Here is a 15283-nt window from a genome sequence, read left to right on the forward strand (position 1 = left end):
AATGATGATATTATTCAATCTTCTTTATCCTTCTTGTTTTTATTTTAATCTAGTTGTCCTATTAATTACTGAAAGAGATGCTTTAAAATCTCCAACTGTGACAAGAGATTTATCTATTTCTCTCCTTTTGTTCCTTTAGTTTTTTCATGGGATATTTTGAATCTCTGTTATTAGGTATTTTATTAGTTTTCTATTGCTGTTCTAAACAAATTGTCACAAGCAATGGCTTAAAACAATTCAAATTTATTATCTTACAGTTCTGTAGGTTGGGCTTGCCTGGTGGCTCAGCTGGTACAGAATCCACCTGCAATGTGGGATACCTGGGTTCCATCCCTGGGTTGAGAAAATCCCCCGGAGAAAGGAACGGCTACCCACTCCAGTATTCTAGCCTGGAGAATTCCAAAGAGTCAGACATGACTAAGCGACTTTCACTTTCTGTTCTGTAGGTTAGAAACTAACATGGATCTCACTGAGTTAAAATCCAAGTGTTGGGAAGGTTGCATTCCTTCTGGAAGTGCTAGGGAAGAATCCATTTCCTTGACTTTTCCAACTTCTAGAGGCTGTCCACATTCCTTAGCTCATGGCCCCCTTCTTCCATCTTCAAAAGCAACAATAGCAGTCAAATAACTCTCACATCACATCACTCTGACTTTCTTTTCTGTGGTTAAATCTTCCTATGCCTCCTCTTTTCTGACTGCCTCTTTCATTCTACTGCCTCTACTGCTTCTAGTCATTCTTGGGTCCATCTGGACAATCCAAGATAACCTCCATAGTTTAGGTCAGCAACCTTAGTTCTATCTGAAACTTTAATACTAGGAATACAATTTCACAGTCTTCTTAAACACTGTATTCAGTTCAGTTCAGTTCAGTTGCTCAGTCTTGTCCAACCCTTTGAGACCCCATGAATCGCAGCATGCCAGGCCTCCCTGTCTATCACCAACTCCCGGAGTTCACTCAGACTCACGTCCATCGAGTCAGTGATGCCATCCAGCCATCTCATCCTCTGTTGTCCCCTTCTCCTCCTGCCCCTAATCCCTCCCAGCATCAAAATCTTTTCCAATGAGTCAACTCTTCTCACGAGGTGGCCAAAGTACTGGAGTTTCAGCTTCAGCATCATTCCTTCCAAAGAAATCCCAGGGCTGATTTCCTTCAGAATGGACCGGTTGGATCTCCTTGCAGTCCAAGGGACTCTCAAGAGTCTTCTCCAACACCACAGTTCAAAAGCATCAATTCTTTGGTGCTCAGCTTTCTGCACAGTCCAACTCTCACATCCATACATGACCACTGGAAAAACCATAGCCTTGACTAGATGGACCTTAGTCGGCAAAGTAATGTCTCTGCTTTTGAATATACTATCTAGGTTGGTCATAACTTTTCTTCCAAGGAGTAAGCGTCTTTTAATTTCATGGCTGCAATCATGATCTGCAGTGATTCTGAAGCCCCAAAATATAAAGTCTGACACTGTTTCCATATCTATTTCCCATGAAGTGTTGGGACCAGCTGCTATGATCTTCATTTTCTGAATGTTGAGCTTTAAGCCAACTTTTTCACTCTCCTCTTTTGCTTTCATCAAGAGGCTTTTTAGTTCCTCTTCACTATTACTTCACATTAAAAAAATCTGGAACAGTATAACTCCATTTACAGCATCCTGCCTTCATCATCTTTTGTAGTATTATTGCCATATATTTTCACTCTATGTATGTTATAATCCCCATACTACAATGTTATATCTTGCATGAGTCAGGCTTTTTTAATAAATTAAGAGAAAAAATATTTATCTATAAATTTATACATTCCAAAGCATTTCATTATTTTTTGAGATCCAACTTTCATTTTGATGCTATCTGAAGAACTTCCTTTATTATTTTTGGGGCTCCAAAAATCACTGCAGATGGTGACTGCAGCCACGAAATTAAAAGATGCTTACTCCTTGGAAGGAAAGTTATGATCAACCTAGACAGCATATTCAAAAGCAGAGACATTACTTTGCCAACTAAGGTCCATCTAGTCAAGGCTATGATTTTTCCAGTAGTCATGCATGGATGTGAGAGTTGGACTGTGAAGAAAGCTGAGCTCCGAAGAATTGATGCTTTTGAACTGTGGTGTTGGAGAAGACTCTTGAGAGTCCCTTGGACTGCAAGGAGATCCAACCGGTCCATTCTGAAGGAGATCAGTGCTGGGATTTCTTTGGAGGGAATGATGCTGAAGCTGAAACTCCAGTACTTCGGCCACCTCATGCGAAGAGTTGACTCATTGGAAAAGATTTTGATGCTGGGAGGGATTAGGGGCAGGAGGAGAAGGGGATGACCGAGGATGAGATGGCTGGATGGCATCACTGACTCGATGGACATGAGTCTGAGTGAACTCTGGGAGATGGTGATGGACAGGGAGGCCTGGCATGCTGCGATTCATGGGGTCGCAAAGAGTCGGACACGACTGAGCAACTGAACTGAACTGAACTGATCTGATTATAGTATTTCTTGTAGCACAGGTCTGGTTGACTTTTGTTTGCCAAAAACATCTTTGTTTCACTTTTATTTAAAAAAAATATTTTTTCAGACAGAGAATTCTAGCTTGACTTTTTCTTTAGCACTCTTTAAAAGATGTAGTTCCACTGTTTTCTGTCCTCCATTGTTTCTGATGTCAAGTTAGCCATCAGTTGTGTCTTTGTTCTCTATGCTGTCATTTCTATCTGAATACTTTGGAGATTTTCTCCATCCTTTTGTTCTCAACAATTTTATTATTATGCCCAGGTGTGATTTTCCTTGTATTTATCCTTCTTAGGGCTTGCCTAGCATCTTTGTTCTATAAGTTAATGTTTTTCACCAAATTTGAGAGAAGTTCAGCTTTGGCTTCTTAAAGGTTTTATGCCCCATTCTCTCTCTCTTGTCCTCAGGATTCTAACTGCATAGATGTTACTTGATATTGGCAATGAGGCTGCTGAAACTTTGATAATTTTCTTCCAATATTTTCTCTGTTCTTAAACTATATAATTTCAAATGATCTATATGCAAGTTCACTAACCCTTTCTTCTGTATTTTCTAATCTTTTAGCAAGCCCACCCAGAGAGTCTTTCATTTCAGTTATATTGGCCATGCTGCATGGCTTGTAGGAACTTAGTTCCCTGACCAAGGATCAAATCCATGCCCCTTGCGTTGGAAACGTGGAGTCCTAACCACTGGACCATCAGGGAATCCCCATCATTTCAGTTGTTATTCTGTTTTTCTTTAATAATTTCATTTGGTACTTTTACATATATACTGTTTCCATGTTACTGCCAATATTTTCTTTTGTATTCACTCAAGATGGACATTTTCTCTTAATTATTTGAATATATTTGCAATTGCTTCTTTAAAATCCTTGTCAGCTAATTCTATTATCTGGGTCATCTCAGGGTTTCTAGTTATTGTTCATTCTTGGCCATGGGCCACATTTTTCTGTTTCTTTGCATTCCTAGTAATTTTTAAATTGTAAATTGTATATTGGAAAGTGCAGATGATATGCTGTAGAGATAGAACAGTGTTAGTTTTGGATCTAGTAGGCAGTTGGATGAATATCTGGTCTTGTGGCAGCTGCAGTTTAGAATTTGTTAGGGTGCCTCTAACAATTTATATTACACATGTTGGTTACACATTAGACTTAAGGCAAATCCTTAGTCCTGGGACACAGACTTTACTCCTGGGCATAAGTCTTTTAGTTTTCACTGGAAAGCATGAGCTGTTTATCAGGCCCCTCTAAACTTGTGAGATTCAAATTTTAATCTCTGTCCCTCATGTGACAGACAGCAGCTGAAATTTCTGTTCAACATTTTCAGACTTCCAGCTGTTGTTTTTTTACCAGGCTCCTTGGAGTCTCCCTTATATATGTACAGTTCAGAAATTAGGCAAAGATTTTAAAGAAAGTTTATTTGCATATTTGGTGTGTTGCCCCATAGCTTCTTCCTTATGAGATTTCTACCTTTTGACTCCTTTTTCCAACATCTCAAGCCAATATGACCATGTATTTATTTTGAATCCATCATACTGTATGGAGTCTTAAGTAACCACAGATCTCACCAGTGTCATTCACTTCTTTCAGGGATTGAATAACTTCCTCTAGCTCTTTGATCTCTCTTCTGGGTGTGTGTGTATTTGTGTGTATTTCTTTATTGTTTGATATTTGTTGTCCAGATTTATCATTGGTATTTGACATAAGCTATTCCATCATTCCTGTAATCCTAACTTCATCTCACTAACTTTTTCTGGGTTTTTGGCATGGTTTGGTGGGCAGAACAAATCATCAAGTTGTGTAAATCCAAGAGCATGAAAGGCCAAATCAAAATAGTCTAACTATATAGACTTATTTATTTATGACTTCAGATTCAGAGTTCTGGTTGTTCAGGCTCCAAGCTCAATATCTCAGTACCTTTGGCTACCAACAGACAGATGTATATCAACAAATTCTATGCTCCTTTTCTTCCTGACAATGACTCTTGATTTACTTTACATTATTAAGAAATTTTCACCTCAGCATACTCAGGGTTAGAGAAACATGGCATTTGGCTTTAATTTTCACTGAGTCCTTCTAGCCAGGATTTCTTAGAATTGTTCTGTGACTATCCCAAGTCTTGACTAAGGAATAAATGGCAGAGACAAGGTACTACTTGTTGTCCCCAAATGAGTGTTGATCCTAGAGCCAAAAGAAATGCAATCCCATGCCTTCTTTGGGGGTATTTTTAGAGTAGTTACAAATACACGATATTTATCTTGAGAGATGGCCAATATTTTTTAAAAATAGCTAATAAACTGTATTTGCAAAAAAAATTATTTTTCCTTTAAAAAAAATACTTTGCTCACTTCACTGCATTTGTACTATGAGTACAAGTACTATTTGTACTTGAGTAGGGGAGAAAAAATTTCTCTGATCCCTCCCTGTCAGCCATGATAACTGAACAAGCCCTACATTCTTATCCACTAATTTTTGTACACTGATCTCATTACTTCTCCTTAAATACTATAAAGTCTTCATTCTTTAGTCTTTATGCTACATTATCCAGATAGCTTTTGAAGACCCTGAAGAGGATTTTATCTACCCCACCCCACCCCCCACCTAGAATGTAATGGGCTTCCCTGTTGACTCAGTGGTAAAGAACCTGCTTGCCAATGTAGCAGACTCAGGTTCAATCCCTGGGTTGGGAAGATCCCCTGGAGCAGGAAATGGCAACCCACTCCAGTATTCTTGCCTGGGAAATTCCATGGACAGAGGAGACTTGCAGGCTACAGTCCATGGAGTCACAAAACAGTTGGACATGACTAAGCAACTAAACAACTATAGCAACTAGAATTCCAGTAAAGGATCACTGACTGGTTACTAAAGCAGTACCAGTTAAGAGAAGCCCACGGAGTGAGACAGACCCAGCTTTGAATCCAAAATCTGCCACTTGTTTGTAATCTTTGGATTTTATACACCTTTCTCTAAGTTGTAGAAAAATAGGGATAAAAACAGTCCTGATCTCATTTACTTGTTTTGAGGATCAGAAGTAGTAATATACATTAAAATTTCTACCACATTGTTATTATTATTATCCTTGTTGTTATTTTCTCCCATAGTAAATGCCCAATTAACAATTGTCCAAATAAGCACTTGTTGAACTGAATAAGCATTATTTTGGTAAAAGATAAAACACACAAATTACAAAAAACGGTATGAAATAAACAGTAATTGTAAGTTATGGTAAGTACTATGGAAAAACAAAGACAGAGAATTAAATAGGAATTCTATTTTAGATAGAATCATCAGGGAAGGCCTCTTGAGGAGATGACACATAAGTTGAATCTTAAGAGATGAGAAGGAGTCAGCTACACAAAAAAAATAAAGAAAACAACGTTCCAGGCAGAGGGAATGATACATACAAAGTTCTTGAGGCAGACATTCATGTGAATCCTCTACAAACTGAAAGACCTCACCAGTGCTGTGACAGAATGAGTACAGGCAGGGTGGGATCAGAAGAGAGCCGTGACCAGACATAAAGGGCCTTAAAGGCCAGAGTAGAGAGTCTGAGAGTCTGGCTTGTGGTCTACATGCAAAGGGAAGGAACTTGAGGGAATTTAAGCAAAGGAATGACAAGATCCTCAAACCCACTCAATCCAAGGCTCACAAAGACAAACTGAAGGAGATAAGAATTTCCGGAAGTATTTGGAACTTCTTGTTTACAGAAACTAAGAATATAAATGGAGAATAAAATATTTTTCATTATGATTAAAGTTATTGATTGCCAACAACCAAAAATTCTTTTAGGATACTTAATAAAATTATATTCACTTTTCTTTGTTTCATAACTGTCATGAATCCTAAGGGATTCTGTGACCCACTTAAAAACGAAGGACAGACAGAAGGAGTAAACATGCTAAGCAGGCAGGATTAGAGTAACTCAGAAAGATGGCCGTAGCTGACAGCTATGAGGGCCCAGAGTGGGAATGCATGTCTGAGCTGTGAGGATCACATTAGATGAGAGGTGATTTGAAAGATGCTATGTGACAGATCTCTTACAGAAACGAAGGGCAGGATTCCAGTATAAAATTGGTGAGACACTGTGAGATGCTGGACATTCCAGCACAAATTCCGTAAGGGGACTTAAAGAAAATTTAAATTTATATATCAGATAACTATCTTTACCAGTCAAGCTACCCTCGAGTAACAGGTCTCTGCCATTGTAAGCTTATTCCCTGGAACATTGATCCTTTCTCAAAACTGCTCTCTCTCTCTCTTTATATGTGTGTGTGTGTGTGTGTGTGTGTGTGTGTGTGTGTGTGTGTGTGTGTGTGTGTGTGTGTGTGTGTGTGTGTGCGCGCGCGCGCACGTGCGCACACGCGCACGCGCGCACGCATGTGTTTTACTTGCTTCGTATTAGTGACTCTCTTGGTACTAAATAAGACTACTGCCATTAATATAATGAAGTGTTTCTATTTTCTTATGATATATTACATAATTAAAACTATTTACTCTCTTAAGGAAATTTATTCCCCCCGAAAGAGCTTAGCGTGGCATGCTTAGATTCCCATAACCTATACACTAATGAAAGGTTAGTTTAAAAGTGTACACAATAGCTAAGCTTTCCAAAATGTTACCCTGTTTTTGTTTTCGTTTTTGGAAACAATAAAATATATTACTATGAGAGCCTATGTATCATAATAATAACTTTGGAGTTAATTTTAACTATTTTTCTTGGAGGATGAAGGATAGTTTATTAAATATCAGTTATAACTTCATGACCACTACTAATCTTTCATTTCACAGCATTTGGAAATAAGTAAGAGCAAAAAAGGTGAATACCTACTGTTGCCAGGTAACTGCATCCACTGTGCTTCCTGCCACCTTCATGAATCTGTAAGAAACAGAAAAAACAAAGATGTTGCAACTTAAAGTAAGCCATATCCCCAGGGATGAAATAAGCTGAGACATAGATCAGGCCAATTCCTGGGCAACTGTGCTTTCTGAAAGGGCCCACCTCCGTGGTCTATCCATAGCCTTTGAAGGTCAAAAGGTACAGAAGGTGAAAGCAATCACAATTCTAGCTCTCCATACATCCTTTACCATCTGGAAATCAATACTCCAAGATAGCATTACATCTATGTCTGTTTTCCCAATCTCATGCCTGATGGCTCCCACATTGCTTTCCCTGTGATCACCACCTATCTTTTCCATCTCCTATTTTCTGAGGACTTTGAGATCTACTAAGAAATAAATAATAACATTTTCCAAGGAAGACAGCACAACATATGCCTTTGAAAACCCTCTCTTCCTATAGAGAAAATGGGAAAACGCAGTTTACTTATGTAAGTATAAGTCGCTCAGTTGTGTCCGACTTTTTGTGACCGCATGGACTGTAGCCCACCAGGCTCCTCCATCCATGGGATTCTCCAGGCAAGTATACTGGAGTGCGTTGCCATTTCCTTCTCCAGGGGATCTTCCCAATCCAGGAACTGAACCTGGGTCTCCTGCACTGAATGCAGATTCTTTACCATCTGAGCCACCAGGAAGCTCATGTAAGTATGGTGGTGGTTTAGTCATTCAATCGTGTCCGACTCTTTGTGACCCCATGGACTGTAGCCTGCCAGGCTCCTCTGTCTGTGGGATTTTCCAGGCAAGAGTACTGGAAGTGGGTTGCCATTGTTAAATATGCAGTAGTGATGGACTGCCACACCTGTCTGAGTGTAGAAACTTGAGCACAACATAGAGAAACTTAACCATTTCTGGAGCAGTTAAATAGAGAACTGAGTTTCCCAATCAGCATGCTCAGCTGTTTTCCTGGCAGGTACTCAGCAAAATCTTGCTAGCAACTCGCCACCCTCCTGTGCCCTTTGAGGTTCCATCAGAAACACTGGGCCAGAAGAAAGCACCCAAGGCCACACAGATTCCGTGCTGTCATTGTTGCTGTTTAGTCCTTCAGTCGTGTTTGACTCTTTTGCAATCCTGTGGACTTAGCTAGCCAGGCTCCTCTGTACGTGGAATTTTCCAGGCAAGAATATGTTTCCCACTGCAGGGCATCTTCCTGATCCAGGGATCGAATCCATGTCTCTTGAGTCTCCTGCATTGGCAGGTAGATTCTTAAACACTTGCCACCTGGGAAGCCCAACTGGCTAGAGAAGTAGTATTTCTAGACATCCTAAACAGCTCTTTTTTATGGACTCATGCCACCCCTTCTAGGAGTACTTCTTTTGGAAGCAGGACACAGGTAGCCTCTGCTTTTGGAGCCCATGGATTTCTCTTTCTCTTCTCCTCTCCTTTCTCTAGCCCAGAAAAATCACTTGAATCTGGGAGAGTAGCTCCACTCTCCTCACTATTTCAAGTTCTATGCCCAGAATTCTTTCTTTAAAATTCAAAAGCCAGAAAGGCTTGTACATTCTCTTCTCCATCTTTTCATGTCCCACCCCGGAGCCAGTAAGTACACAATCAGCTCTCTGCTTGAATAGAGAGGAGGAAAATGGAAAAGTCCAGGGAGAGGGGAAAACAGATTAGGATCCAAAATACTATCCCTGTCACATATGCACTCTAAGCTGCAGAGACCAAGTAGGAAAACCCAAAAACTAAGCAGGGCAAATGAAACTGAGTACCCCCTTCCCAGGATATTTCAGAAATTAGAAAGCCTAGACAAACTTAGACACAAGCGTCATTAAGTTTTGGGTTGGCAAAAATGTTTGTTTGGGTTTTTCCATAAGGTGTTATAGAAAAGCTAAATAAACCCTTTGGCCAACCCTGCGTGTCTGTGTGTTTACATGGGCTTTACTCTTACAAAATTATTTCTAAAATCTCTGAGGAGTAAAATCATCTCTATTTACATACAAAAATGACCATAATGAAAATTACACTGACATTTATAGTGCTTTCTCATTAAAATTTTTTTCAGTTTTCTATGTGTATAATTTCACATAACTCTCAAAACAGCCCTGGTAGGCAGATATTTCTAATAATATAGTGGAGGTGGCTAAGTCACATAGAGGTTATGTGACTTGTTCAAATTCATATCATAATGCAGACTAAATTCAGGTTTTCTGATTCCAAATGCTATGTTCTTTGCAAACTGTTTTCACTAAGGCCAAGAAGTACATAACAACTCTAAAATGCAAAAAAAAAAAAAAAAAAAAAAAAAAGTTGAATTTTTGCCTTGAGAAAGCACTACCTTATATTTTTTTAAAAAGTAAAAAGGCTTCAGCACCTCATTTGCTTGTTGACTTCCTCTCACAGACTTGAGCATTTCAGTGTTATCTGTAAGGCAAGGAATGTACTGGAGCAAGTGTCGAAAGGTGACTGAGTCAGAGCCTCTGCTATGCAACAACCACAGTAAAGCTGAAAAGACAGACAATGAGACAAATAAGCTAGAAGTGTCTTTGTGCTGCGCTACTGATGTGAACTAACTCCTGGGGCAGAGCAGTCACGGGAGTAGCTAGCTCTCCCTTCAATGGTGTTAAAAGAGGGATAAGCACCGAGTAAAGCTTCATATCTCACAAGACGTTGAATCTCATATTGAAAGAAGGGTAGGATTTTGCCCTAAAAAGCAGGTCAGGCATAGGAACAGCTTGAGTAAAGCCAGACAGAGTCAAGGTGAGTATTTTCTCAGGAGTCCAGGATATGTGGATGTCAGGGGACAGGTAGGAAGTTACCTGACAGACTGGTCAGATAACTGGTCCATGATGCTGACACATCTGGCCTTTATTCATTCCTTAACATCCTGGTACAAGTTGACGTTTTATTTATCTCTGTATGATTAGCACCCAACACAGTATTGTAAAATACAGCTAGCTCCTCCTGTCTGTTGGATTTATCCTGTGCTTCAGCAAGTGAGGGGGTGTCAGGCTCAAACATGAGTTTTAAGAAGATCACTTCGGCTACAGTAAAGGTGAAAAGCAGTGATGTGGATAAATTGGTGGGAGATGACTGCAGAGTTATGGGAGGCTTTGAAATGTGGGAATGAATAAAGACACAATTGAAAAAACACTGTTGGTGCACCCAAGAGGGTTTGACAAGGGTGAGTTTAAGTGAAGAAAGGGTGTAAGACAGAGTGTGAGAGAGAATCCTGAAGGTTTAATTGTAGTAATGCCATTGCCTAAGACGGGCAATACTGGGATAGACTTTAATGCCGGCGTTGCTGAATGTATTCCAATTCTTCTGAAAATGCCACAAAGAACTTGAAGCAAATGGTCACTGATGATAACAGTTATGCATTCACAAGAAAATTAGGGGTAAAATGCCCTTTCTGGCTAAAAGGTTCTGGACAGGCAGTTAAGAACACATCAAATTTGGTGTCTTAGAAACTGGAAACTTGTCTTTTATGATACCATGATCTGGAGTTCCTCATATGCTTTGGATAGTTTGTTCTGCTAAAGGTTGATAATTAAGTCTTTAAATAACCTTCCATTATCAAAAGTTATATTACAAAAAGAACGGGAAAACTAGCATTAGCATCAGGAGCATTTAAAGTAATGCAAAAGTTTTCTCCCCACACTCCTACTTTATCCTCAAAGAAAATCTATAATTAAATGCAAAATACACTGGATCCATATAGGTACATGTTATATAGTTTACAGAGAAATATTTTTAAATTGAGTGTAGGAAAAGACCTACCATGACCTGGACTGGGAAAATCAATTTATTCTTCCTAACCTAATTTACGGGTTTGATGAAATTCTAATTAAAAAAAAAAATCCCACCAGATATTTTTGAAACTTTGCAAAATCATTCTAACATTAATCTGAAAGAAGCCAAGAATGTTCTGAAGAAAAATTGGAATACCAAAGGGATATTTATTTGATCTACCACATATTAAAATACACCATAAAACCTGCAATTATTAAAACATTCCTAGGAGTTAGTCAGGAGATCTTAGGAATTAGTAAAGAGATCAGGAATTAGTAAGGATATCTATGGAACAGAAGGGGATTTTTATAAAAATTTATATGTAAGAATCTATTACATGGAAAAGAATTTAGTATGTGAAAAATTGAAGCATATTTTTAATGGTGTCATGTGATTTGTGACTATTTGGAAAAAAAGTAAAGTTAGATCCTTAGCTAAGGTCTTATTTTGTAAAATAAATCCAAATATTAAAATATAGTTTTGTTTCAATATAATATTTTTTAAAAATGACAATCATAATTTAATATGTTTAGACCAATATTATTATTTTAACTTTGGTAGCACATTTAAGCAGTAGGAAAGTTGAGGGAAAAACATTATTAAATATTTGTTCACATGAAAATTTTTGTAAACTACATTCTTCCTTTTTCTTTCTTAGTAAATTAATGAGAACAACTTCAAAAACATGGGAGCATTTCTACACTTTTTCTGAGGAAGAAGAATCTAATTCAGAAATAATGTCAAACAAAATATGCATTTCCAAATACTACTACCAGGATGACTTTTTTCTTGGGGATGGTTTTGGTCACCACCTCCTGTACAATGTTAGAAACATCTGTCCATAGTTGTTCAGGCACTCTGTCTAGAGATCTAATCCCTTGAATCTATTTGTCACATGACAGATTTTATTTTCTTGGGCTCCAAAATTGCTGCAGATGGTTACTGAAGCCATAAAATTAGAAGACACTTGCTCCTTGGAAGAAAAGCTATAACAAACCTAGACAGCATATTAAAAAGCAGAGACATCACTTTGCTGACAAGGATCCCTGAAGTCAAAGCTGTGGTTTTCCAGTAGTCATATATATGAGAGTTGGACTATAAAGAAGGCTGAGCACCAAAGAATTGATGCTTTCGAATTGTGATGCTGGAGAAGACTCTTGAGAGTCCCTTCTATAGCAAAGAGATCAAACCAGTCAATCCTCAAGGAAATCAAGCATAATATTCATTTGAAGGACTGATCTAAAGCTGAAGATCCAATACTTTGGCCACCTGATGCGAAGCACTGACTTATTGGAAAAGACCTTGATGTTAGGAAAGAATGAAGGCAGGAGAAGAAGCGGGTAACAGAGGATGAGACAGTTGGATGGCATCACCGACTCAATGGACATGAATTTGAGCAAATTCCAGGAGACAGTGAAGGAGAGGGAAGCCTGATGTGTTGCAGTCCATGGGTCACAGAGTCGGACATGACTTAGAGACCGAACAACAACAACCAGGATCACTAAACACACTTTTGTTTTTTGAGAAGTATAGAAAATTCACCTAAAATGGAACAAATTTTCTGCTTTCAGAACCCTTTGAATGATTTCTTAAAAATCTAGAAAAACAAAAACCAAGCACAGAAATAACACTTAAAAGGAAACTGATTAGACAAAACTCCACAGAATAGAAGAATTGTTGACTTCTTCTTAGCCCCATGTTCCCCCTCTGAAAATTAGGATTTTTTTTAATATCTACTGTGTATCTGTATCATTTCCATACTCTGTTTTTATATCTATACTGGCAATGAGCAAGACGACAAGTCCAAAAAGATTATAAATTTCTGTGTTTAAATCTAACATTGATGGATTCCTCTGCTCCCTAGTTTTGCCTGTTTCTCAGAAACTGGCCCAAACCACATAAATGAATAACTTCAACACAGCTGCAGAATGCTCAGCAATAGTAATATTAGAGGTGGAATAACATGCACAGAGACTAGTGCTGTCAGGAGTGAAATACCACTGGGAAAGTGAAATTCCATTTAGGGTCCAGTATTATCCAAGGATTTTCAACCATCCACTTCCATTCTAATCCCTAGATTTAGGTCTATGAATGAACAAGTAAAAGATGACCTAGGATGTGAATAATGACAAAAAGGGAAGATCTTGGGTTTTCCAAGGTTGGATGTCTCCATACCTGAATTATGAAAGCAGGAATCCTGGATGATTATTTCAGAGAACAGAAGATGTCTGCCCTCATGCTGACATCCAGTCATGCAAAAAGGGACAAAAGAAGCAAGGGGCAGGGACCTCTACCTAAGGAAATTGGCTAATGCCAGGTAGACCTTTCAGGCAGGTTGAAGGGATCTTTCCCACTGGAGCAAATATGCTGCTATGGAAAAGAACAAAATATCCCCTTACATTGTGAGAGTTCCTTTCCTCCCCCAGGGGACCCCAAATCTGGGAGAGTTTCTTTCCTTTGTTATCCACCTGCACATATGACGTATCTAAAATATTGTTGAGCCTTCTCTCCCAGGGCATATCACAGCTCCCTCTTATAATAAGGCACATCTTTATTCATGGTCTTTGGGGTTTGAATTCTACTTTTGGACCACAGAGTGTAACCCTAAAAACTAGTTTCTGAATTTTGCTCCCAGGAAAGAGGATAAATCCTTCATGAGGAAGTGGATGTCTAAATGACTATAAACATCAATAAGCGTGTAGGAGCCTGATCCTTCTTTTCCTTGCTCACAAACAGAATCTTTGGTTATGTAACTAACATGAATAAGATGTGAGAGCCATTCTACACAAAAGCTAGGAAAAGCTTGTGAGGAAATTATTCATTTTGAGTTATAGCAAACCACTCGTCTTCCATTTAGTCCAAAGCTATTTACATTTCCATGGCTAGTTATATATTAAGCTGCTGCTGCTAAGTCACTTTAGTCGTGTCCGACTCTGTGCAACCCCATAGACAGTAGACCACCAGGTTCCCCCGTCCCTGGGATTCTTCAGGCAAGAACACTGGAGTGGGTTGCCATTTCCTTCTCTAATGCATGAAAGTGGAAAGTGAAAGTGAAGTCGCTCAGTTGTGTCCAACTCTTAGCGACCCCATGGACTGCAGCCTACCAGGCTCCTCCGTCCATGGGATTTTCCAGGCAAGAGTACTGTACTAGGTTAATTATATATTACGCTCTATAACAAATAAAATGCTGATTTATTTCTCCCCTGGATCTCCTGTTCAAAATGCCAACATTTAGGTCCTATCCCCACACATTCTGGTTTGGTAGGTCTGGGCTGGAGACTAAGAATCATGTTACATTTTTAAACAAAGATACTCATAGCAGCTCTGTTCATAATAAGCAACAATAGGACTAAATGTCCTTCAGTGAGTGAACGGTTAAACAAAGTGTAGTCCACCCATCATGGAATACTAACCAGCAATGAAAAGGAACCAATTATTGACACGCACAACAAACTGGTTGAATATCCAGGGAATTATGCTGAGTGGCAATCCAGTCCTAAAAGCTTGTATTTATATTATTCTATTTATATAACATTTTTGAAATTACAAAATTATAGAAATAGAGAACAAAATAAGTGTTGGCAGAAGTTTTAAGAAACAGCAAGAATGAGCAGGGTAAAAGAGCTACATGAAAAAAGAAAGAGCTACATGAGATACTCCTGTGGTCATGCAAATTGTCTGTTTCTTTACTGTATCAATGCCAGTGTCCTAGTGGTGATACTATCCTATAGTTTCACAAGAGGTCACTATTGGGAGAAACTGGGTAAAGGGGACTCGAGATTTCTCTGGACTAAATATCATGCTGCATTTTAAAGAAGCTTTCCAGGTACTTCCAACACAGGATGACTATGGGCCACACCTTTTACAAAATGACCTATTAGGATAGGCCATTCATAGAGAAAAAAATAAGGTTCTAAGGGAAAGTAGAATGGGAAAGTGAGGAAAGAAATGCAAAAAAGAAAGTGAAGAAGAATATTTCCCAAGACCATATGTGTTAAATTTTAATCTATGACCCAGGACTCCAGTCTCCTTCTACAATATTCTTTCTATTCCTTATCTGACTTTTCTGACAACAGAAGATGAGAAAAACATCCCTCATCAGAACAGAAATAACTGCTAACCTTCAGCTTGGGTCAGGAATTAGGCTGTTTCTCTAATCAAGAAAGAAGTT

General features: G+C 38.7%; 1 protein-coding gene across 1 annotated transcript in view; it reads right to left on the reverse strand.

The window, feature by feature from the left end:
* The window catches only part of HPSE2 (heparanase 2 (inactive)), a 688998-nt gene that overhangs the window by 232455 nt on the left and 441260 nt on the right, over positions 1–15283 (reverse strand). The window contains exon 6 of the mRNA XM_052661035.1: positions 7316–7363. Within this exon, the coding sequence (XP_052516995.1) occupies positions 7316–7363 (48 nt within the window). The remainder of the gene's footprint in view (positions 1–7315; positions 7364–15283) is intronic.

The sequence above is a fragment of the Budorcas taxicolor genome, chromosome 23 (genome assembly GCF_023091745.1).
Source record: "Budorcas taxicolor isolate Tak-1 chromosome 23, Takin1.1, whole genome shotgun sequence".
Classification (NCBI taxonomy): domain Eukaryota; kingdom Metazoa; phylum Chordata; class Mammalia; order Artiodactyla; family Bovidae; genus Budorcas; species Budorcas taxicolor.